The sequence below is a fragment of the Falco rusticolus genome, chromosome 6 (assembly GCF_015220075.1).
Source record: "Falco rusticolus isolate bFalRus1 chromosome 6, bFalRus1.pri, whole genome shotgun sequence".
Classification (NCBI taxonomy): Eukaryota; Metazoa; Chordata; class Aves; order Falconiformes; family Falconidae; genus Falco; species Falco rusticolus.
The window spans coordinates 41068281-41092462 of NC_051192.1; the positions used below are offsets into that span (position 1 = coordinate 41068281).

Genomic DNA, 24182 nt, shown 5'->3' on the forward strand with positions numbered 1-24182 from the left:
CCCGGCCCCGCACCTGCTGGGCCCCGGGCGCCGTCCGCTGCCGGAGCGGCGCGGCGGAGGGCGATGTGAGGGGGAGTGCGTGCCCCTTCGCTCCCTGGGGAACGCCGCGGCCCCTTCCCACCCGGCTCGGCCGCGGAGCTGCTGCCCGGAAGCGTGGCGAGCCCGCCGGCCAGGCTGCTGCCCGCAGCGCCGGCACCGCCGCCGCCAGCCTGCCCCCCAGCCCCGCCTGCCCCGCGCCGCTGCCACCCGCCGCCGCACAGCGCTGCCCCTGCGCTCCGCTCCGCCCCGGCCGAGGCCGAACGCGGCGCGGGGGCGCTGCCGGTCCCGCCCGCACGGGCGCGCACACCCGGGCGCACACGCACCCGCGCGGGCACACACGCGGAAGTGCACCCCGAGCTGGCGCCGGGCTCGCCGCCGCCGCCGAGGCCGCCCCGGCGCAGCGTGCGACATGGCGCTGGTGCCCTGCCAGGTGCTGCGCGCCGCCATCCTCCTGTCCTATTGCTCCATCCTGTGCAATTACAAGGCCATTGACATGCCCGCGCATCAGACCTATGGAGGCAGCTGGAAATTTCTGACCTTCATAGACCTGGTAAGTGCCCCCGGCGCCCGTGGCCCTGCCCCCTCCCCCCCTCCGGGCTGCCCGTTGAATGGCCGCGGCCGCGCGCGGGAGCGGCCCGGGCGCATCGCGGCCCCCGGCGGCGGCGGCCCAGCTCGACGGCAGCGCCATGAGGTGACCTTAAAGCGGGGACGGCGACATGTTGTGACTCCAGGGCCGGTCGTGAGAGGAGCCAGCGGGACACCGCGGCAACGGAGCCGGGTGGTTTGAACGGAGAGACACGGACGATGCCGAGGGGCTGCTGCGGCGAGCGCCGTGGGGAAGGTGCGCCTGACGCCCTGTCACCGCCGTGCTGAGGCTGTGTTTTGCCTTTCTTAATGGCTGGTAGTAAACACCAGAACCTGCTGTCCCCAGCATCTGGCTCCTGTGTGCTGTCAAAATAGAAGACATGTCTTGCTCCCTTTGGCCTTTGTGAGGAATCCATCCCTGACAGGTGCAAGTGTGTGAGAGTGACACAAAAAACGTTGGGCAACTCAACTTGCCGGATCCAGTTAGTTTTGGTTGCAAATCCATAAACGAGACTGTGAAACAAAAGAAGTTTCATTTCACTTTCCTTCATAGGGGTCCAGATCTGGAGCAGTCACGAGCATGCTGGCCTGGTAGAAAACACCAGGTGCTGGCCAGGGGCTATTTTTGCTCTGAGCTTCCTGGCCTTGTTGCCTCCACAACACTGTTCCCCTAGTGCAGGTGGGAGGAAAGGGGGCTGGAGGAAGAGAGGAGATGGAAGGAGAAACTTGGATCCTAGTTCAGAAATAGGATAGCCAACTTACACCTAGTGTCTACAACAAAGTATTTTTTTTTTCTTTGAATCCACAGTGTAAATAGGTGAGAAATTTTGCAGTCGCTACTGAGTTACAGAAAAGTCAAGAAGTGCAAGTATTTCAGTGCTTCCCAGTGATAAAACCTATCTCAGAACCTCATGGTAGATTCACAAATATTGCTACTATTGCATATGCGCTTCATATCCAGTCAGTAGGTTGAGTTTGTGAGTTTGGAGACCAAACTCTATAAACACATTAACCTGGCAGGTCAATGCATCAGCATTAAGCTAAGGTTCACTGAGGTCCGTATTTTAGTTGGAGAGAAGAAGCACCTAGCGTATTTTGCACTTAGCTGGGGTGATTTTTGTATTGGGTGCCAAAAATTTGCTGGATGTCTGAGGATTCACAGGCAAAACTAGTGCTTTTACTGTGACTGTAAAAAGGCATCTTAAGGCCTGATGTTTTTCTAGAAGGCAAACTGGAATCTTACTTTTTTTTTCCTTTTGGGCTGCTGAACTGTACTGTCAGTAATATTAATTGACAGAAGTTAGCATCAAGTCCCAGTAAGTTAGGGGAGAGCTGTTGACTTTGCTGGCAGTTGAATTGGAAGTGAACCAACTAAAGCTAAAAGCCAATGATCTTGTCTTTGAGTCACCTTCACCTTTTTCTCTGTTCTCCTAGCCTTGACAGTTGTTTGACGATTAAGTGAACTAAGACTGTCATACAGTGAAAATAACATTTGACAGTACATGATATTTGTCATTTCCCAAAAATTACAGCCTGCAGTCTGTGGCAAATTCATGTGGGCTCTCCCGTCAAAGCCTGCATGCAGTTCAGGCTACTTCTGTCGTGGCCCAAAAGGTCAAGATAAATATGTAGTGTTTTCTACAATGTCTGGTATGGTTATCAAATGCGGCTAGTAATTTCTGTCCTTCTGGCCCTGGTAGTATCTTATCTAAGCAAATCTGTCTTTCTCCTGGGACAACTGGGAGATTTGAAGAAACAAAAACTGTGGAATCCTGAGGAGGATAACAGGAGGCGTGGTTGGAGGATGTTAGGCACGTTTCCAAAATACTGTATGTTGACTAAATCTTGAAAAGCTCTTCTTTAAGTTTCAGTTTCCTCAACCTTGTGCAGTATTCCTGTGTCAGTCACATTCAAAGGCTGTCTAGACAAAATATCATCAATGCCAGAGTCTTGGCAGACATATGTTCTTGCTACAGATTGTACCTCCACAAGCAGAGATTTTATCTTTGACATCACAGAAGCATGTATAAGTTCTTTCTGTTTCCAAAAACTGCTGTCAGTTTTTGAAAAAAGTGATTTTATGACTTGAATCTAAAAAGTAATTTGGATGGGTTTTTTTTCATTCTGTCCATTTGTGAAGGGACATTCTTTTCGAGTCTCAGCATCAGTAAATGTCTTGGAGATTTAGGTAACTGACTTTGCAGAGCTGCTGTGTGAAATAATTCACAGTTATCTGCAGATAACATAATTTTGATTCCAATTATGAAAAACTAGTAGTTTGGACTGTAAAACACAAGACACAGTAAAGTATTCTAAATAGATGCATTTATCTGAACAGTAGACTTACAGCCCTCACGCTGTTCACAGAAGTTGAGCATTATGGGGAAGTTGTTTAATACGGAGATAAAGACTGTAATGTCTCTGTCCACCTGTAATATTTTGGATGTTCATACCTAAGGAAGATTTTCTGAGATGCCAATATTCATGCTTAGTCTCTCCTGCTCTTGAGTTTAGAAAGAAAACAAGTGCAACTGATGACTTCTTTTATCTGCTGTCGTTCTGATGACTGACTGGATTTTTGCAGTTGCGAATGTGATGGCAGTATTCCCTAAAACACCCATATCAATGGAATATTTTACTGGTTTATGAAGCGATGTACTGGTCCTATGTTTTACCATTACACTGGTGGTGCTCCTCACTGTAGCTACTAACAATCGTTTCTTCACCTAAGACTTTCTCCCTGATATGTAGAGGGGGTAGGTGCTTATCCTGCTTACCCTGGTAAAGATACCTGCATAGTAGCTGTGGATTCCAGAACACTTCAGAAAAGCATACAGTATCCTTTTTGTCATTTATGGAAGGGAAACTGAGGTACAAAGAGGTAAAGAGTTGCTGCCAAGATCACTTGGCTGGCCCAGCAGATCAAATCATCGAACTGAACATTCAGGCTAGTTCAGAACTACAACACATTGCTGTCATTTAGCCTCACAACACAAACCAAGCCCCAAAGTTAGTTCCTGTGAAAAAAACAAAGAACTGGATTCAGAATGGGTATTTCAAGAGATGCACCTAAAATTTCTTGTACAGCTGCCTTTGTTAGGTCTGAGATTCACCATTTTGTGCTTTAGTAGTGGTTTGCCACAGGACTGCACTGTCCTGTGCCACAACCCATACATTCATTGTTGAGCGTCATAGTTGAAAGTTAAGTTAGGGTGAAAATGATGCCAGTACAAAATTATTCTTTGCAGCAAGTTTGTCAGCTATATAAGTCTCAGAAATTTTCCCTACTTGTACCACTGTTCCAGTTCTGTAAGTACTTGAAGTAGCTGAATTAAATATAATAATACTTGAAACAAAGATAACTAGGTCATCCTGCACACTGCAATCACACACCTGCCTTTATAAATACATATTCATTGAGGGATCTGTTGCACCAGCTTGTCTAAAATGGCAGGATCCTTGTTGCAGGGGTTAAGTTTTGTTCTTCAGTTTCTCTTAACTCTTACTGCTGTTATGAGAGGAGGGAAAAATAAATAGAATTTGTATTCTGGAATAAAGTAGAGCCTGTGGGTGCCGAAAGGAGACCAGTTCTACTTTCTGTGTTTGGGTGTGTGATAATTAGCAGAAAAGTAGCGTAGAGTTAAAATAAGTATGTATCTTCTTAGTAAGGTGTGCACTGGTCTAAGTAGCTTCTGGTTTTCATTGTGCAGTTGTGAAAACCTCATTCCTCAAAGAAGCTAGGGTAAACCAAGATGCTATTGCACATACATATGCATGCATTAACAAAATACTGGTTTGGGTTTTTTTAATCTTAAGGTCTCTCGGCTAGGCTGAACAGGGTAGTTACAGAGACAAAAAGCAAGACTAGAATTTTGGAAGCAGTATCAAGTATTATGTTTTATTATGATGATTAATGATCCCATTTTGAATAACAGAATGTTAATGTGGGTATTCATATGACTTGATTCAGGGCAGCCAAAGCTAGAGAGGAATTGATTTTGCTCATATATAAATCTGCCTGGCCTTATACTTTTATTATTCTCTTGAAAGAAGTAGCAGGATGTGTGTGTATGAACTTTTATATATTGTCTGGCAGACTGAGTTCTACAAAAAACAGGTATAAGCTCTGTTCCCAACACACTTTTTGGTAGTATGTGTTGTATTTGTTTTGCAGAAAATGCCTTTAGATTTAGTTTAAATTTAAATAAGTCATCAGAACTTAGTTCATTTCTTGTCTTTGGAAAATTTCGGAGGGACATGTTAACAATAAGACTAGAAACTAGAGTTGGTAGATTTGTCATTTACTGATTTGGTGTATTTAGTTATTAAATTATATGAGATATGATTGCTAGACAACAAAAAAGATAGCAGCTTAACAAAGCATAGCTAAAAAATATAGGTGATTTGTGCCCAATTTGGGTTTAGTCATGCTGATGGGAAATAAAATGACCAGAAAATGTCAAAGGCCAGAGGATTCACAACCAAGGAATAATAAGCTGTGCCACTGGTGCGGTATCTGAAGTTGAGCAAGTTTCATTGCTAACTGTATGGGTTAAACTTATTACAACACAGAGGACAAAAGTAGAAACATGTTCCACACTGTGAAATATAACTGACTCTTTTCCAGGATTTTCTTTAGAAAAATGAATTTCACCTTCTGCTTTCCCCTTTTATCATCTCTAAAGTTACCCTGATATGCAAGTATTTTATGGCTTTTGGGTGAAGAGATTACAGAAGTGTAAAGTATTATTATGTATTAGTCCCAGAGGTAATTCATCACCATGTCTAAATGTCTCAGTATTCTTACTATTACAGAGAATGCAGTCAACAGAGTGTTGACAAGTTTACAGAGAAAGAAAGGGCTTGCTTTTTAAGGAATAACAAGGTGGGATTTCTTAATGGTGCTTAATGGATTTGAGAGAAAAGGCAACAATATACGTAAGGGAGCCTTTTAATAAGTGTGTATTTTAAAGCTTTCTTTTTCCCTCTCAGGCTGTAAACATGTCAGAGAAACAGCTATGTACAGTGCCATTGATGCAGTAATAAAAATGTAATAGCATCACTGTTTCTTATTCATAGACCCATGTTTTCCATCTGCTTTGGTAGCGCTATCACAAATTGACTGGAATTTGAGCACCACATTGAAGAATTCCATTTTGACATTTCATTAGCATGTCTTTATTTTACAATTGGCCTTAAATATGTTGAACGTTTAATTTGGGAATTCTTAGGAAAGTTATGGCTGTCTTGAAATATTTGTGTTGGCCAGGGGAAAGGAGGAGAGTAGAAGAGAGGATAAATGGGGATCACTTACTATGATGATAGATTTAACTAATGTCAGTAATGTTATTTTATAACTTGGAGTATGTAAGCAATAGGTAACAGTGCTGTGTTTTAAACCAGTGTAAAGTCTGTAGACTTTTGCCAGAACAGTTTCAAATGATGACAGCTTCAAGGAGTTGGTTTAGTAGTCTGTAGTTCAGCTTTGAAAAAAATCCTATTTATGTGATACTACAGTTGAATTATTTTCTTTACAATTTTATTATAGTGGGAAGGATAATTCAGATAATCTTGTATGCTTCCATATGGCAAAATTGTTAAATAGTTTAAACAATTATTTTAAACAAGGGCAAGACATCTAGTGTTCTATGTTCGTGTTATGCTGAAGTCAAAGTTGGGGTTCTGAGCTGTTCTAATTGTTGTGAATATAAGTATATTACAAAATATTTAATTGATGTATTTTTGACCTTATATTTGTGTTATTTTAATGAGGCTCTGTAAGCTTATACAAGAAACAAATTTTGAAATTGACCTTCAAGTCAAAGATCTATATAATCTATCAAATAATATCCTCTAACTAATACAGAAAACGGCAAACTTAAATTAAACATACTTTTAATAAAAATCAAATTCCACTTGAATCTTTGCAGTTATATCAACTTGAGGATATACAAGGACTTGTAGGGTGGAAGTCCATGTGGGTAGTTACTTGTTTTGTCCTTAGGCTGAAAAAAAACAAAAAAAGGAAACAATCACTCTGTCTGAAAGTGGGGAAACAATCACACAATAGAAATCTTTTATTATCAGTGTGATGGAAATCTCAAACATGCCAGTATGCCACCATACAACGAAACGTGAAATTCTTTAAACCTACAAATAGAAAGAAAACCACCTTTATGAAATTACATAACGATGACATTGCACAGAAGTAAATTTGCAGATTTGGACAAAGTAAAACCACAATAAAATGTAATAAAACAAAGTTGAAGTAATAGGTAATTCTGCAATGTATTAAACACTATAATATAGATTTATTACAAGGGATTATGAGTATTTACCTGAAAAAACCAATAAAATTATCGTTTTCCTTCCATTACATACAGGCTTTTTTTGGGCTGCAACTGTCCGTATCTAATAATTAGAGTTGCAGTGCCTGCCTGTCCTAGTGTGGCATTTAGAAAACATTTTTCTAATTGCTTGACTTTAATATAGACCTTGAAGTTGGGATGAGCTCAGCATGGGCAAAGAATTCCTTGTCGTTTGGAGTTTTAATTGCTAACACAACTCCAGTCAGTAAATGTCAAAAAGATAAACACCAGTGACAGGTCTGTACCCTTTCTGCAGAATTCAAGAGTGAAACAAATACTGGTATGTAATAAGTTCACATTGGACATTGCTATATTTGAAACAAAAGTGATGTTATTACTCTCAATACACACAAGAAAAACATCAAATTCCTCTCAGTGTAGGGTTTTTTTCTTTTAAGTATCCGAATCTGAGGCCTGATCTTCTCACTTTGCATGTCCAGGTATATATACGGCATATGAGGTAGAAACAAAATTAACAATGCCTTGGCTTATTTTGAAGACTGAAGGATAAACTCCTTGTTCAGTCTTTGAATGGGTGAACATGAAAAGCTTTCTTCCTTCTAATGAAAGCTTTTTCAAATTTTGCTTTATTTGCTAGCATTTATTTGAATAACTACATTTCCCCATGCCATATTTTCCAAAGCTCTGAATTTGTTATTAGTCTTCAAACCTTATGGCTTTTGTTCTATTACTATGTACGATGCAAGATTTTTTTAACTTGACATAGTTAAACTTGCTACCACTGAAAAAGCGCTGTTTAACTTTAGCGGATGGAAAAGTTAACCAAAGTCTGAAGAAAAAAAAAATCATTTGGAAGGTGAAGTAAAACTTCCAGCCTTTTCAGAGAAGAAGAAACTAAAGTAAATTAAAATTTATAAGTATGTTTTGGTAAGACTTAAACCGAAGTCACTCTCCCAATTAGGACTGTGATTAAGCATTTAGAGGGTTTTCATCAGCATTTTGCTGGTTACCTCAGGGTATTTTACACTCTCTTGGCATGTAGCTTGTCGGGGTTTTTGCAGTATACTGCAAAATTTAGAGATTCTGTTGATTGGAAACAGGTTATGTGAATGCTAGGAGAAAATCAGAACCTGATTTTCATTTGTATGGAGGCTCCTGGCAACTTAGTTAAGTCCATGTGATTTTCCCTCGAGAGTTTGAAAGCAACATTTGAATGCCTCTAGTTGCATTCCCTGAACATCTTGTCTTGCCACTGCCCTTGCAAGCATCCTGTTTACTGTAGGATTTCCAAATACTCGCCAAAGGGTGCAATTATATAATTACTTTCCACTTAGATCTGTGTGCAACTGATATAGCTCAGGTATTTTTGCTGCAGTTGTCTACCAGGATAGTTGTTTCTATGTGCTTGAGGACTGTCTACAATATAACTTAAAACAAAACTAGTGCCACTAGATTTTTACAAGCTGAATATTAGATATCCTGGTAAAGATAAACTAGAATAGAATGTAGAGAAGAGCAGAATGTCAAAATATTTGCTCTGACTTGTAGAGCAAAGCACAGGGGCTGGTGGGTTATTGCAATTAGTTTAAGCAAAACAATTGAAGAGGCTGAGTCTTACCTCCACAAATGCTGCTAGACGCTTCAGACTGAGTTGGTTGTGCAGGGACTTAGCAGAGAATTTGTTTCACTCTGTTAGGAATTGATTGGCCTATTTTTGATTTTGTGCCGTGCTGTCTTATTTGTGTATTTTTTAAAACCTTGTCTTTGTGTACCTGAGAGTAAATTTACGCCCCCACCCCCATTTGCCTATATTTTATCAGGTGTCTTGAAGCCTCCTGGTCCTGTCAGCACATAAGTAACAAATTGTTATTTATTATTATTGCTAGTATTATTATAATTCAGTAGGAGTGGGGGTTCCACAGGCAGAACACAAGTGGCACGTGTTCCTAAATGTATTTGCTCATATGCAAAAGGAAGAAGAAGAAAGACCTGACTTTAGAAGCTGGTGTGTAAACTGATAAAATGCATGAATGCAAAAGGGATGTTTTTTTCTATGTGGTGCTTAACAAGCTTGTGCCTGAATTGGTGGAATCATTTCATACAGCTAATGTTCAGGCTAGTGTCCCGGTGTGATCCTGAGGCACTGCAATAGGACCCTTGACCCTAGGGAAGATGCCAATTGTTTATGGGCAGTGCTTGCGCAGGCTCAGCTCTGTGGAGGATGCAATAGAGAAGCTGGGAGAGAAAAGGAAGATCCAGCAGACAGCACTTTGTACCTGGGGGGTGTGAGTGAGAGAGTGCACCATGCTGATCAGCCTTGTGTTGTGACAGAACGGTATTCAAGTATCTGACTGCTGGCAAGGAGGACAAAGCGAGGGCAAACAAGGAAGGGGTAGAGATACAAAGTGGCTGGTGTTTCTCAGCTAAAACAGCATGTCTTAGCTCTCTCAGACTTCCTCCCCTTCCTTGTCCTCTCCCTCATTTCTTCCTCCCACACACCCACACGGTCTCCCCAAACAAACCCCCCCCACTGGTGGCACAGCACCATTTCCCTGCACATGACTTTACTGGTGTAGCACGCTTTCTACTCAATGGAGGGTGCCTGCAAAACTTTGTCCTTAGAAGCCATATGCACTGACAGATGCAGAGGTCCCCATTTGCTGTTCACTTCAGCTTACAAACAAATTGAAACTCCATGCTGTGAAATCTTTATTGACCTGACTTGACTTGTTACAACTGCGTTCCAAGAACTGTGAATTTGCCTGTGCATTAGACACAATTATCTGTATTCTTGTAGGTCCCAGGAAGTGACTCCTAAGAATGCATGAGTCAGGAAGGAAACCTTTACTGCATGGACCTGCTCTACAGCACTGTACTTTTAAACTGGACATTCAAGAGACTGAAAGGGATTTGGAGTGTTTGGAGATTGATATGCATCTTTGTGTACGTTTGACATAATAGTTATTTACTTATGCTGTGCATAATTTGAAAATACCAAACTTCATAAAAGCTACTCTGTTCTATAGTCTGTCCATACGCTGTGTATATCTACGAGTAGATTGGTGCACTACTGCTGAAGTCTGTTTAGGTGACTGGTTAATGAACCATGGGTAGAAGATTACAGTGTCTTGAGGTACCAGACGCTGTTAAATTTTTGAGTGTCAGAGAACTCTAGCTAACAAGAGAGAGCAAACAGCTTTCAGGTCAGCTAGAAAAGGATGTGCCTGTATTTATTAAGAAGCTAATGATGTTTCTAATTCTGAGTATAGAAGATTGGTATTAAAATCTCCTTGACTCAATGCCAGTATAATTTCAGAAGATAAACACCTCTGAATTTCCAGTTATTATAGTCTATGCTATTAAGTCATATGGCATTTTAGGCTAAGTTTAATTTGCTTTTTCTCATGGTTTGCGGCAGAAGCTACTAAAATGACATTGCCAAATCAATTCAAAGCTGTTTTGTTCCCCATTAATTATAAGGCTGAGTTAAAACGATGAGGTTTATTTTATGAGGATGTATTTTAGAAAAGGGTGGAGAGATCTCGTTACTTTGGGGACTTGAGCCAGTGGTATCTGGACTTCTTGATTTTAAAAATCAACCTATAACATATAAGCAAAACATGAATGTCTTTGAATGTGTGCAAGGTATGGTTCTGTTCATCCACTTCTGGCTTTGTGAATGAAAGTACTCCCACTTTGTCCTGATCCATTCGTGCCCTGTATCAACCAGTCAGGCTCCTCACTTGCAGGTTGCTGTTAGCTATCACTGTATTTTCTGCCCTTTTTTCCTTATAGGAACTCACCTGTGCAGTATCCCTTTTCTCTGTTCCTTCTAATCTCTTCTTACCCAGCACAGTCTCCCTGGTCTTTCAGCGCTGTGTCCCAGTTCCAATTGCATACACAGCCCTCTTCCAGAAGCCTGCTTTTTCCTGCCTAGTGCTGCTTTTCTTATCCCCACAGTACTCCTTATACTCTTTTGCCAACATTCACACATACTGTCTTTTTCACAGTGCATTGACTGTCTTACATTGTCTTCTGCATCCTCACCCTGTTCCTTCCCAAATACCAGACCTACTCAGTGTCATTCTCTTGTATTTTAAAGCACCTCGTGTAGACCCAAAACAATGAAGACTCAGTCATCTTCCATCAGAAAGGCTTGATTTTGGTATAGTGATAGCCTTAAAGAAACCACTTTTGAAATTATGTTGTTACATAAGACTCTTTGCTTTGCTTTCTGTTTTTGAACAAGTTTTTAAGCATCCTGGTTACGGGAAAAAACTCCCATAAGTGTTAAGCATAATGGATCATGATCTTAACGTTTATTATGCTGTTAAAATCTTGTCATTTTTTGGTAGTCTGCCATTCAATTTTTTATGATAAATTTTCCAGTTCAGAAGCAAGTCCTTGCCAGAAATTGATGTTTCTGTTGAAAAATCTGTATGTATGGAATCAGCAATCAGTATTTCTTCAGATATTTTCTATATTTTCTTTGTAATTTATATATTTTAAATTATATGCTGAGATGATTTAAATTGTATTTTATATTTCCTAATAGGAAAACTTATCTCCTAGTAGTCATTGTGAGGTTTGAAATCTACTGCATTCAGTGAGATGAACAAAAATACTTATAAGTGTTGCTTAGCTTGTCTGCTATTACTGTGATTAATAGAAGCAGCTTTCTTTTTTTTCCGTGAACATGTATGAATACTTATTCCTTGTTTGTGTGGGTGGATTGGGAGCTCACGCAGACACACCTGTTGCAATTTGGAAGTAGGGGAAGAGATAAATCTGCATTTCACAGCAGTAACTTTCTACTGATACCTACATGGAAGCATATTTATTCTTGTTAGGGGTTGCCTGATAGAGACAAGCCTGCCATGGCCCTGTGCCCCCGTGTCTAACCAGTAGCGGGGCTGAACACATGCCCAGCAGGCACATACAAAACCAGAAGTATAAAATCATGTTGCTGAAGTGCAAGTCAATGCAAATAAAATTCTGAGTGGACTAGGTGGTTTAGGTTTAAAAATATCTTAAGATACGTCAGCCAAATAGTCAAGTGGTGACTGGGACAAGGAACACTTAACATATAGCCCACCTAGAGTCTGCAGCCTGCCTGGTTGTCGTTCCTGTGCCCAGCACAGGGGTGGGCTGCAGGCTGGATGCACTGTTCTGATGGGAGCTCTTTGGTCTCAGTGCCACTTTTTGCAGGGAGTTTGACCCTACTATGGGGTTTGATCTGTGTGGCATGCTGTTGGAAGCAGTGCTCTCAACTGCCTCATGATAAAATGTCACATATGGTCTGTGGATCTTGCAAAGGTCTTGATCTGCCAAGGTATTTTGGCATTACTTCTGGCAGCTAATGGGAAGATATCATCTCTCTATTACCCACTTTTCTTCCGCTTATTTGAGGTCAGGCTTCCAGCTCTGGGGTGATACGCAGCATCCACACCATACTACATGTGAGTTAGAAATATGAGAGTTTTGAGCACCTTGCAAGATAAGACCCTAAAGTATTGAAGGGGGCTTTTTTGGTGGGATTTTATTTGGGTGGATTGTTGATTTTTTTTTAATAACTCTTCTGGTGTGATTGTAAATTTAGAAATTATGAATTTGTTCCAGATGGGAAGAAAAAGTCAATCTCACAATTTCTTGTGAAGGAGAAAGATTTAGAAAAAGTATTTCAAAGTCATGGTTTCAGTGCAGTTGGACTGACCAAGTGAAAACAAAACATTTGCTTGTCTTCATTCAGATACTTGGACAAAATTACATTAGAAAGGAGTTGGCTGTTGCAGTAAGAAATAATTATTCAGAAATATTTTCCAACTGTATTAATTGAAAACTTATTTTTCTTTAGCAAGGGCAAGATCAGTGTCACAAGAGCAACATAATACTGACAGTTGACTTATTCATGTTAACCTTATTTCATAGGAATTGTACATGTGGTGTATGAGATAATGAAAGCAACCCTGAAATTCGAATATAAAAGTGAAAGTCAGGAGGGAATGTGATAAGTCACATCCAGAAAAAAAATGTTTAATCTCTCTCTCTCTCTTTTTTTTTTTTTTTTTTTTTTTTAAATTAGGTACATCCCAATTGCAGGGATTAATAAGTATTTTGAAGAATAACCAAAAAATAGTAATATGGTACAAGCAAAGTCCACTTTTGGCCACTCTTTCCTTCTTAGACTTGGTATTTTGCCTGTCTTGGGTCTTGTGCTCTATCAATGTGACTAGACAGTGTTTGCCAGACAGAGAAGTACAGTGATGGAGTTAAACCTGTTTTATGAGATGCTTATTTGTGTGGTATGCCTGTATCTCAGTGCTGTATTTTCAGACAAGGTCTCTTTGGCTAGGTTGTGGGGCACACAGCTGTGAGCCCTCATTTTGAATCACTCCAGTGCCTTCTATACCCTTCTGGGTGCTGTTCTCAAATGTATATATATTTGGTGCGAGAGAAGACATATCCTTGATATTCAGAATTCTATAGAGTAAAGTGACCTTTTAAAGCCAGGTAGATGGGGATTCAGCAGTATGAATCAGACCTGGAACAGCCCCATCTTTTATTAATATAATGTCTCTTGATTTACTGCAGGAAGCCACTGAAATGATTAAGTGTACCAGCAGTCTGCAGAAACTGCCTGGGTGACCTCTGAAGCGCTATGACGAATATAAAAGAAGAAAATTTAAAACCTGTATGATCAGCTTAAGGAAAATTAAGGCCATATCTCAGCTTGTTGGAAATGCTGTTAAAGTGGGAAGACAGGTAGTGGCTGCAGAGTGGCAGAAGATCTAAGCCACATCTCTTTCCATACGACCTAAAATGAATGATTGTTCTGGGTGGAAAGCATCTTTCCACTGGAGTTTGCTTTCAAGTTTTCCTCCTTGGTGGTCTTCCAAAAAGAAAGCATAGGTAAATAGTATAAAGAGCTGAAGAGTGTCTATTCCGAACAGCTAATCTTGTCCATTCTCTTTATGGATACTTATTTTTGTACTATCTATCTCCTTCTATCTCCATCTTCCAGGAAAGATGCAATGCACGTGTAGATGGAGGTCTTCTGATTTCTCTTTAGGACAAAATTAATAAATCCTAGTAGCAAATATCTTACTAAGAGTAAAATTACTTTGTAGTGCCATTGCAGCTTTTATTACAAGATCTCAAAGCAGTTAGGAAATAATACCCAACTAAGCCTCACAGTATCTCTGTGCAGAGAGGCATGATTTAAACCAAATGCAAGCCCAGCACGCAAGGCACTGAAATTGGCTGGACATTTAGTCATTAAAATCCTTAAGGAATTATCTTAGTTGTGTAATCTATATGTTAAAGCATTGTAAATCTCAAGTGGTCTAGGAGGTGATTTGTGGGACATAGTCGCCCGTAGATTACTTCTTGTCAGCCTTTGGGTTTTGGTGGGGTGGGGTGGTACTGGAGTTGAGACTGGCTATTCAAGCAGCACCGTCCAGATAATTAAACATCACCTCCAGTCTGCCCGGTCTCACCGGCTGACTCGCTGCTACTGATATCTGCAAAGATATGGGAAGTGTGTGGACATTGCCATCAGGTGTGAATGAAGGCACATGCTGCCCCTTGGTGGAGCGGAGCAACCTGACTCCACAGGGGTTCCTGTTTCGGCTCCTTCTGCTCTCCAAAGTAAGAGCCGTGTGCGATCTTGGCCTCAGCCCTTCCCAGCATTGCAGCAGACACTGTTCTCAACCTGTACCTACCCAGCTGCTGCAGAGCAAGCAGTGGGTAGAAGCAGAGCGCTTGTTTGCATGGTAGATGTAGGGAGGTGCATCTGAGTCCAGGCTGCTGCTGAGGGAGAAAGGAAGAGATACAGCTATTTAAATAGTAGAATGTAGGCTGCTGCCACGGGTGCAGAGTGGGTGGCTGCTGCAGCAGAGCATCAGGAGGGGTGGCTGCAGCACGGAGAGTTGACCTTCAGGAGAAAAAGAGGCCCTAGACCGGAGATCTGGCCCCTCTGTGTGCTGCGCGCACGTTGTCCTCAGTCGGCAGCAGCCGTGGCGATTATTGCCATATTTCTGGACAGAAGGAGGTGTACCTGCACTGTGTAGCACATGCAGCTTAAATGAAGAATCTCTGGGAAATGTTGAACCTGCTGGGTGTATACTGTGAAGTTAATCCCTGTGTGAGCAGTAGGTGTTTATCCAGGAGAACCAGGCATTCAGCAGCCTGGACAAGTACCACGGATCCTCACATGCTGCCTGGAGACTGTTTCTAGCTGGAAAGAAGGAAAAATGAATGTAGGGTAGCTCTAACCTACACGGTGAACATGTAGGTTAGCATGGAGGCTTCCACCCACATGACCTACTTGTGGAGCAGCTTCTTGTCTGAAATAAACAGCGTGATACCGTCCATGCTCGTTTGAGTAGAACGTGTATTTCTGTTGGCTGGAAGAAAGGAAGGTACAGTTGTCAGGCCCAGATGGAGGCTTTGAAATATGCATGGTAGTGGCAGCTGTGTGTGGGAAGAATGACTTGAAGTGTGTTGAGGAGGAGGAGGCTTGTTTACTGTGCTACTGTCTTCATGTAGCTGCAGAGTTAGTTGAATGGGGAGAGAAATGAGGAATGTATTTTCTGTCCGTGGATTATTGCTTCACTGTGCTGGACAGTTTTTTCTCCAGTATTCATTGTTTGTATGAAAATCCATAAAGAATCAGTGAGTTGCAGTGAATTGCAGGGAAGTATTGTCGGTATTTTGCCAGTTCCGGATCCTCATGGATCTGGCCCTGTTTTCCTGAGCTGGGCGCTTCTGCCTGCAGGGTCCTTCTCAAAAGCTGGGCTGAGGCAGCTGTGTGCACACTTTGGAGAGGAAAACGTTGTTCTGGCAGCCTTCCTGATCCTGAATTTTGTGTGTGCCCTTATTTATGAGCGTGTTTGTAGTCTGTGCTTATGTGAATACTTCAGCCTGTGTACCATTGGCACTGGTGTGTTGGCACTGGGTTGCATTGCTGCTGGTGGTGCTGGTTGGCACTGGTGCTGGAGGGTGGCCCACAGGCGCGACTCGGCTGAGGGGCAGTCACGCACAGCGCGCCCTCTTCCTCCCCAGGGAGAGGGAGGCAGTCCTGGTCAGACGCAGGTCGGTGAGGCCTCCTGGCCAAGGCTGCCTGCAGGCAGCATGCCGCTTGGCTCCTGGGCACTTGCCTTCATGCAGGAGAATGGGGTTGGGCTGCATGCCTTCCTCTTCCTCCTTGTAAAGGCAGCCCACAGTCGCTGAGCTGGGAGTCACCTCCACGAGGGGATCCAGCTTTCATAGCTGCCGCGTGTATCACCTTCTTTCAGGAAAAAAGGCGATGCCAACCCTGGCCCAAAGGTTTTGAGATATGTAAGAGGGAGTATGTATATATGTACTTATGATTATCTGTAAAAAAAAGGAGGACATGTGATACACAACAAAAAGTACTCTGTTCATGTGTCAAGTGGAACATGTGTCAAGTTCATTCACAAACTCTTTAGGGTTTTATATTTTTTTAGATTTATGTTTTATGTTTATGGTTTTCAGTCATCTCATTAATTAACACTTTTATATGGAGAGAATAAGGGTTTATGGCTTATTCCTTTTGTCACAACAATATTTTCCAAGCATGTTTTGTTGAGTACATTTTTCACATTCCCACCCCAGAGCATGAAATTAATCTTTTCTGAATAATTCTCTAGTATCTCTTTCAGCTATGTGGCCTAAAAAGGTCTTTGACTTAAAACTGGTCTAAAAAGAAAGTCTGAAGTTGTAAGGTCATCTGCTAGAATATCAGAAAGGCATGAGTGGACCCTAATAACAAACTTCTAGAGTCAGAGTCAGTTTTGGTGTCAGCTCTTTCACTCTGTGCTGCAGCTTGGTTTGTCCTGACCTGGACCCGGCACTGGAAGACTACCTTTGCTCTTTACACTCAGATAAGGTTGTGTGTCTGCTTCCGCAGAATGCCAGTTAAATGTAGTAGATAGCTTCCAGATACACCTAATTTTGAGAGTAGCTGCCATTTTAATCTGTAATCATATGACAATGACTTCCAAATTTTTATCATTTGAAAATCTACATCCTAAGTGATTTATCTGATTTGAGCTTTAGACTTACAGCAATCAATCAGACCTACTTCCATTATAAATGTCCTTCCTTCCCTCCTCATTTTCTAGCAGGTCTGTGGACAAACCATGCTTCGGACCTTTTCCATTCAACAAGTATGTCTAAGTATTTTATAAAGAAGCACAGCAACAAAAGGAAGCAATATCATACTCATCCTTAATGTGACTTTTCCATGGCTTTATTTTTATCTCACCTTTACTGTGACATAAGACAACAATGTAAAGAGCCAAAATTAGTGATCATCAAATGTTTCAATATATTGAGTTCTCAGGAGATTGAATAAATCTCTAACAGCCAGTCTTCCTGAAGTCATAAAAGGAACTGAATTGATCAAAGTGTAGAACCATCAAAAAGGGAAATTTAAAAGTGTTTGTTTCTGTGTTGGACAAACACAACATCTTTACAACACTTCAAACAGAAGATGTTGCTGCAAATGGAGTGTGAAAAAAAAAAATCAGCTTAATTAGTAGTAAATAATCATGGCAGCAAAAGAACTTTAGGTGTTTATATTCTTGATTAATCATAGCCCACATTTGCTTCTGACAATTTTACTTTGAAAACTGTGCTAGTTTTATTATTGTTCTACTCTCTTCCAAATGAGGATTTAGCTTTGTTAGCTCTTGACCGTTCTTCATCCAGTTTTAAGGCCTCTACCTTGCACCCTGTGTTGCCATTTACATCTTAGGAATAGGAATGTACATCATTATAATTTGATATTGCTAGCATCTTATCTTCGCCTTGTGTGTAGACGTAGGTCAGACTGAAGTTTCAAGGCATAGAAAATTAAGACAAAGGCTGGATGAAAGCTTTCTTCCATGAAGCAGATACCAATTAGAAATACATGTTTAATCTGGTAAATAGACAAACTGAAACACAGAGAAGACTCTCTTAAATTATAGTGCAATTTATATGGTTGTTGCCAGGGTCGATAACTGAAAATTATTTTTTTCCATGATAGACTTATCATATAGGCATAGCTTTATCAGAAAGAGGAAAACACAAGTGGTGTTTATTTAGAAGTGTGTATGCCTGTATTTAAGTATGACCTTTCCAAGATGTCTATAAGGGAGGAAGATATTAAAATCTTGAAGAATTTTTGCCAACTGTCTTCTGTGAAGGGCAAAAGGGTTATTTGATGAGTCTCATTCAGTCAAGAGTTTTGACTGGTGTCTTGTTCCAGAATATCATGAGCTTTAACATGTCATCACAGGAGAGTTAGTAAACTCTGCGGGCTTCAGTTTATCTATAAAATGTGACAATAAAATTATCTATTGTTACTTCACTGGATGATGTCATGAGGTACAATAAATATGATTTTACAGTGCTTTGTACCTTGTGCTATGAATTGTAGTAGGTTTCCTTTTCAGTTTCTTTTGAAGTCCTAGCCATAAATGTTAAAATTTTGGGTAGACTTAGCTGTAATACTTAGTAGCTGTAATTTTTCTTCACAGTTTCTTCAAATAAACCAATAATACAATATTAACTTCATTAGAAAATATTTCTCATCTTAGTGTGTAGGATATGAAGCTATCATCTGCATACTTTATCAAACGTTCTGAACATTAAAGACAAATTTAAAAAACCCCACCCGCCGAGTGGCAACCTAATTTCACCTGACAGTGCATGTAACATTCGGTTACGGACCTTCAGTGTGACTTATCTGAAAGTCCTTCATATAGGCTTTGCGTATTCATTTTGTGTCACATATTATTAGAAAAAGTGAGATTTTCCAAAGACTTTGTACAGTTAAAAGTTAGGCAGCTGCCAGCATCATTGAAGTAGTGTCATGGTTTAACCCCAGCCAGCAACTAAGCACCGCATAGCTGCTCAGTGGAGGAGAGAACTGGAGGATTAAAAGTGAGGAAACGCGTGAGTTGAGACAAAGACAGCTTAACAGGTAAAGTAGAAGCCATGTGCGCAAGCAAAGCAAAACAAGGAATTCACTCACCACTTCCCATGGGCAGGCAGGTGTCCCATCTCCAGGCAAGCAGGGCTCCGTCACGTGTAACAGTTACTTGGGAAGACAAATGCCACCACACTGAACATCCCCCCTCTTCCTTCCTCTCCCCTCAGCTTGTATGCTGAGCATGACGTCCCATGGTATGGAACATCCCCTGGGTCAGTTGGGGTCGACTGTCCCGGCTGTGTCCCTCCCAGCCCTTGTGACCCCCCGCCCCCACTCAGCCTGATTGCTGGTAGGGTGAGAAGCAGAAAAAGCCTTGTGTCTGTGTAAGCACTGCTCAGCAAAAACTAAAGCATCCCTGTGTCATCAACACTGTTTCCAGCACAAATCCAAAACATAACCCCATACCAGCTACTATGAAGAAAATTAACTCTGTACCAGCCAAAACCAATACAAGTAGAAAGCTCAAAGAATATTTCATACTTAGGATCCCACCTGGAATGTACTACAGAGCCAAACAAAGGAAGAAAAATAACAGGACTTATGAGAATGGCTGAATCTTCTTTGTGAAGTACAGGTAGGATATGTAGGGCAGGATATTGTAAGGGGAGAGGTAGCAATGCTCCCTCCTACCACAGTCGTCTTGTTCTCTCTTCTGGCTGAGTATATCTTTGCAGACCACAATAGATGTGAATATGGTACCATAAATAGGCATTAAAATTCAGGGTGCTTACTCTAGTTTTAAGGAACAATGGTGAGGAATGGTGGACGCCTTTTGAGGCTAGCCCATTTTTGAAGTGTACACATTTAAGGTGTTAAACTGGAGAACTCCAGTATCCCAAGACAAACTGAAGCTTTGATTTCAGCCTTTACAGCAACAGAGAAAATAACTGTGTGACTACATCTGTACGTTGACTCTTACATTTTAATTGACAGAAGACTCCACAAAGGGAAAACAAAACATTATCATCCTAGTTTGTTAGTGTCTTGTCTACATTGCATAAGATGGCAATGACAGCCTATGGAAATTCAAGTCCTAAAAGCTGTCCCTCCGGCTGATAAGCACTTCAATAAATACCATTAGCAGCTGGAAGGACAACCTGCAAAACTGTAATAAGGCTTTTCAAGGAAATAGGGTGCTGCATTTCACATGCAACTTGCCTTGTAGATACTTAAGTGACAATTTTTTGTCAACATTGTGCATCTTGGTCAAAAGCTGAATTGGTGTTACTTTGCTGCTGACACCAAGACTTGGAAAGATCCAGGAAAAAACTCCCATGATGAGGACCTCACCAGAGAATGCATAGCATCACTTTAATGTGAACCAAAAGTTGGACACAGGATGTCAGTAAGAATTCTTTATATGATGGGGAAACAGTGAACTGTAGAATTACATGTGAAAGAGAATAATACTGGTTTCAGTATCTTATGGTTTCATGCAGATAGAAACAGATTTTGCACAGTTACCAGAGAAGTGCAAGACCAATCTGTGATTACATTTGAAAAATAAAAGGGCAGTTTTAAAAAGCAGTAGTAGTATATAAGTGTGTATATAAGAACTTCCTGACCTGTTTAGACAGCAAATGGCAATGAAATAACCAGTTACTTGTCTTTGCTCTTTCTGAGTGTCAGTAACAGATGCATGCCTAAAATTGCACAAATAGCTTGTCTCTGTTCTAATGGGTGAGTTGAGCCTAGCCAGTCTTTGCAGGCATTGCAATCACAGAACGATCTCCAGTTTTAGATGGATGACACAATTTGGATAGGGTTTTTTTGGTTGTTTCTATATGAACATATAAAAGAGCAATCGGATGCTACCAAGTACATATTAGTTAGGAATAATCTATCATACAAATTTAAGCTCAAATCTTCAGTTGGTCTGTGTCCCCAACTTCTTCTTCCCCCCACCCCACCACTGAGTAACATGTCTGAAGTCTTACCAGCAGGGAGGCGCTTGTACAAGACTAAGTACTATTGCTGCAGTGTGTGTGCACCAGTATCTTCATGCAAAGCTTAAATGACTACAGGAAAAGTCCTTCAGTAAATTGTGAAAACACTTCAGAAGTGTTTAAGATTTTGTTATCAGCTGGAGATCTATCTAGAGATATCTGTGTTTTGCAAACAAGGAATAGATTTCACAGTCCTTGATAAGACTAAACACTTCCCCTTATGTCAAGCCCCAGACTTCATGCAATCATAGGATCACTGAGGTTGGAGGGTAAGCCAGGAGGTCATCTAGTCCAACCCATTGCTCAGTTCATGCTCAGCGCTGGCCCAGGTTTCCTAGGATTTTGTCTACCTGAGTCCTGACTAATGGGTTGAAAACCTCCACTCTTCAGCATGTTAATAGTCTTGTACAGCTACACATCCATCTCTCCATTGTATTGTAGAACTGCTCAATCACATTGTCTGTTAAGCATCTCGCTGGTGATAATCCTGTTTGCTGGATTTGTGATAATCTGATACACTCATAATCCCTCATGTATCCTGATATAGGATATTTTTGGATTTTGGTCAGCGTGGACAACACATCCAGGTTTTTCAGTAGTTCTTGTTACATCCAGCTGGAGCATGTGTTACTGAAGTTTTTAAGAGGAGCCACACCACAGAACTACTGAAGGTAATGGTTAAGCACCAGAGTTAGAGTTTGCTTCAGTATTAATTTTTTTTTTTTTGACAGCACTAGTCTTCTCTGCAGAGGCAGAGAACGTATTTCTTCCTGTTACTCATTAGTTTAGTTCAGTAACTATTTCATTCACACAGAATGAAATCAATTCACTGAGAAACCAACTGGGAGTTAAAAAGTGGGAAAGCTGGTATTCCTCCTCCTCACCTGTGAATAACAATGAGGTGTGGGAGAATAATATCTACTACCTCTAAAATCTTGTAAGGCGTGGTAGAAAGAAACACTAAATCTGGTTTTACTTAGTACAGAAAACATTTCATTTGTTCAGTATGTCAGATTTAAATGCATGATGTGTTGTTTTAAGCTTTTCTTTACATGTGCGACACATTTAAATAATTTATTTAGTTAAAACAGTTCAAAATTCTGCTTGAAGAAATTTTAGCATATCCCAGCCTGTCACCATGATAATTATCTATCAGAAATAAAATAAATGCACCATTTTATTCACCATTTTCTAGTATAATAAAAAAAATCAAGGGCTACAGCAAAACCCCATGCTTTTATTTCTTTAGGGAAGGTGTTTGCTGTTCTGTTGCTTGGTTTTGGCCCTTACAAGTCTGGTTACATTCCAGAATACTACCGACTCCTTTTTTCTGCCTGTGGTTGACCAGGCAGTTGCATTCAGTGTGACGTTTTTGCGATGCTCACGTGGCAGCAATGCCTTAGGCCTTATTTCTCTGCTGTTCTCTTCAGCAGGGGCTTCATCCAAAAATGGGAAGCCGTGCTGAATGTAGCAGTCTGCTTACTAAGTGTATCTTGCCACAAAGAAATTACTTTTGTTTTTGTGTTGTCCAGCTACAGTAGCGTTTCCTGTGGGTATTTTTCAAGCTGAATTTAAAGCACTGGTTTGAGTTACAAAAGAGTAAATTGCTGTGGATTTGCCTGCTTCACTCTCGGTTGCTCCTCCTGTGCTACTGCGCAACAGAGAAGTTAACAGATGTACTACTCTGCCTTCTTAGGAAATGGTCACTGATAGGGAGCATCTCAGTTCTGAATCTTACTCCTCTGTTTGATCTGAATAAATAATATTGACCTATAAGGAAAATATCTTTTATTAGTTCTTTAAAAAAGATTACTGTTAAGAAGAATGAAGCAATTAAAAACAGGGAAGCACACCATATTGTTTTTTAGAACTGAGCCACGTTTTATAAAATGTAGCCAGCAGTCAGTTGGTCTCTGCTTTATGATTTTCTGTTGGTTTTAAAAAACCTACTAGCTTGGTAGAAATATTACAGTATACAATCAATTTACACTCCCAAGTAACGTACAATGATACCATTAAATAGGCTGGTTTATGTCAGTTCCACATAAAACCCCCTCTCAGTGTGACATTTAGAAACATAATAAGAGATGTATAAGAAACAACTAGAGTATCTCTTTCATCCCTTAGCAGTTTCAAATTTCTCTAAAAGATGGTAAAGATCTGATAATACCAGAGAGAAAGTCCCCGTCTGAAGCTGGCTGTCTTTGTATCTAGCGGCAAAATAAATGCATATATGTCTTAAGTGCTATAAAGTGAAGGAAAACCTAGAATAAAGTATGTGATATCCTTGCAGATTCCTTGAGTAGTTTAGAGAGGCAATGCTCTCTCCATCTTCAGTCTGAAAACCTGGGAAGTAGGAATGGCAAAAAAAAAAAGGGTGTGTGGAAATGTCTGTAGAGTGACAGTTATTATGCTGTAGTAATATTATGATATGCAAATGGTTTCATTTTTTCTAAGCTAAAGACACAATAGGGAAGACATGATACAGTGTTTTACTTTTTAGCACGCAAGGTTGATAATTGCTTGGTTAAAAATATAACCATTTGTGCTGTAGACTTTTTGCACTTGCTTTTCAAATTGAGTATGTGCTGATGTGCTGCCCTTATCTTGGCATTGATACAAATGTAACTATAGACATGAAATTTCTGAAGTTATCGTTTTACATTAATGATAATACTTCTGTATTACAATACTATATCATGTTTTGCTTTTAAGTGAAATATATGTTTTGACTACACCGGTAGCTGGATAAACCTTGCCTCTTTAAAAGAAATCCCTTCATAAGGAAACAGAATGTGCTTTTACTTTATTTAGTGCATGTGTGCAGGTTAATGATTGGATGTCAAACATTTTGTAAATCAAAGCAGTATTTAATTTGTGTTTTCCCCAAAAAGATTAGCTAATACAATTTAATATAAAGGCAAGCTGTAGTATTTTAACTTGGAGTCAGTGTGCATTTTCTGGGTTATTACTTTGTTTCAGTGTTCTCTCAAAAGAGGATGCTTCCCTACCGATATTAGATTTGCCATACTTGTAGGTTTTTATTACAGTTTTTTAATAGTTTTATTAACCAATATTAACCCATTTACATGCCATTAGTTTTCTAATTCAGGTATTTTGGAAGTAGATACAAGCAATACCTTCAGTGAGTCAAATAAAATTTCATGGTCCTCATAAAAACAGTCACTGTGTTGTAGAATCATAGAATCAGAATAATTTAGGTTGGAAAAGACCTTTAAGATCCAACTTTAAATCCAACCGCTAACCCAGCACTGCCAAATC

At 40.5% G+C, this 24182-nt stretch overlaps 1 protein-coding gene across 6 annotated transcripts in view; it reads left to right on the forward strand.

Moving 5' to 3' along the window:
- The first annotated feature begins 252 nt into the window (after positions 1–252).
- AIG1 (androgen induced 1) overlaps positions 253–24182 on the forward strand; it is a 127490-nt gene continuing 103560 nt past the window's right edge. The window contains exons 1-3 of one of the 6 annotated variants that reach the window (XR_005105143.1): positions 253–589; positions 9751–9896; positions 13545–19019. Coding sequence is in view for 4 of the 6 variants with exons in the window: in XM_037393230.1 (XP_037249127.1) it covers positions 449–589; positions 771–782 (153 nt within the window). In the remaining 2 variants the exon portion in view is untranslated. Of the gene's footprint in view, positions 590–770; positions 5684–9750; positions 9897–13544; positions 19020–24182 lie in introns of those variants that run through there. The other 5 variants (XM_037393230.1, XM_037393228.1, XM_037393226.1 and 2 more) reach the window with 5 other exon arrangements.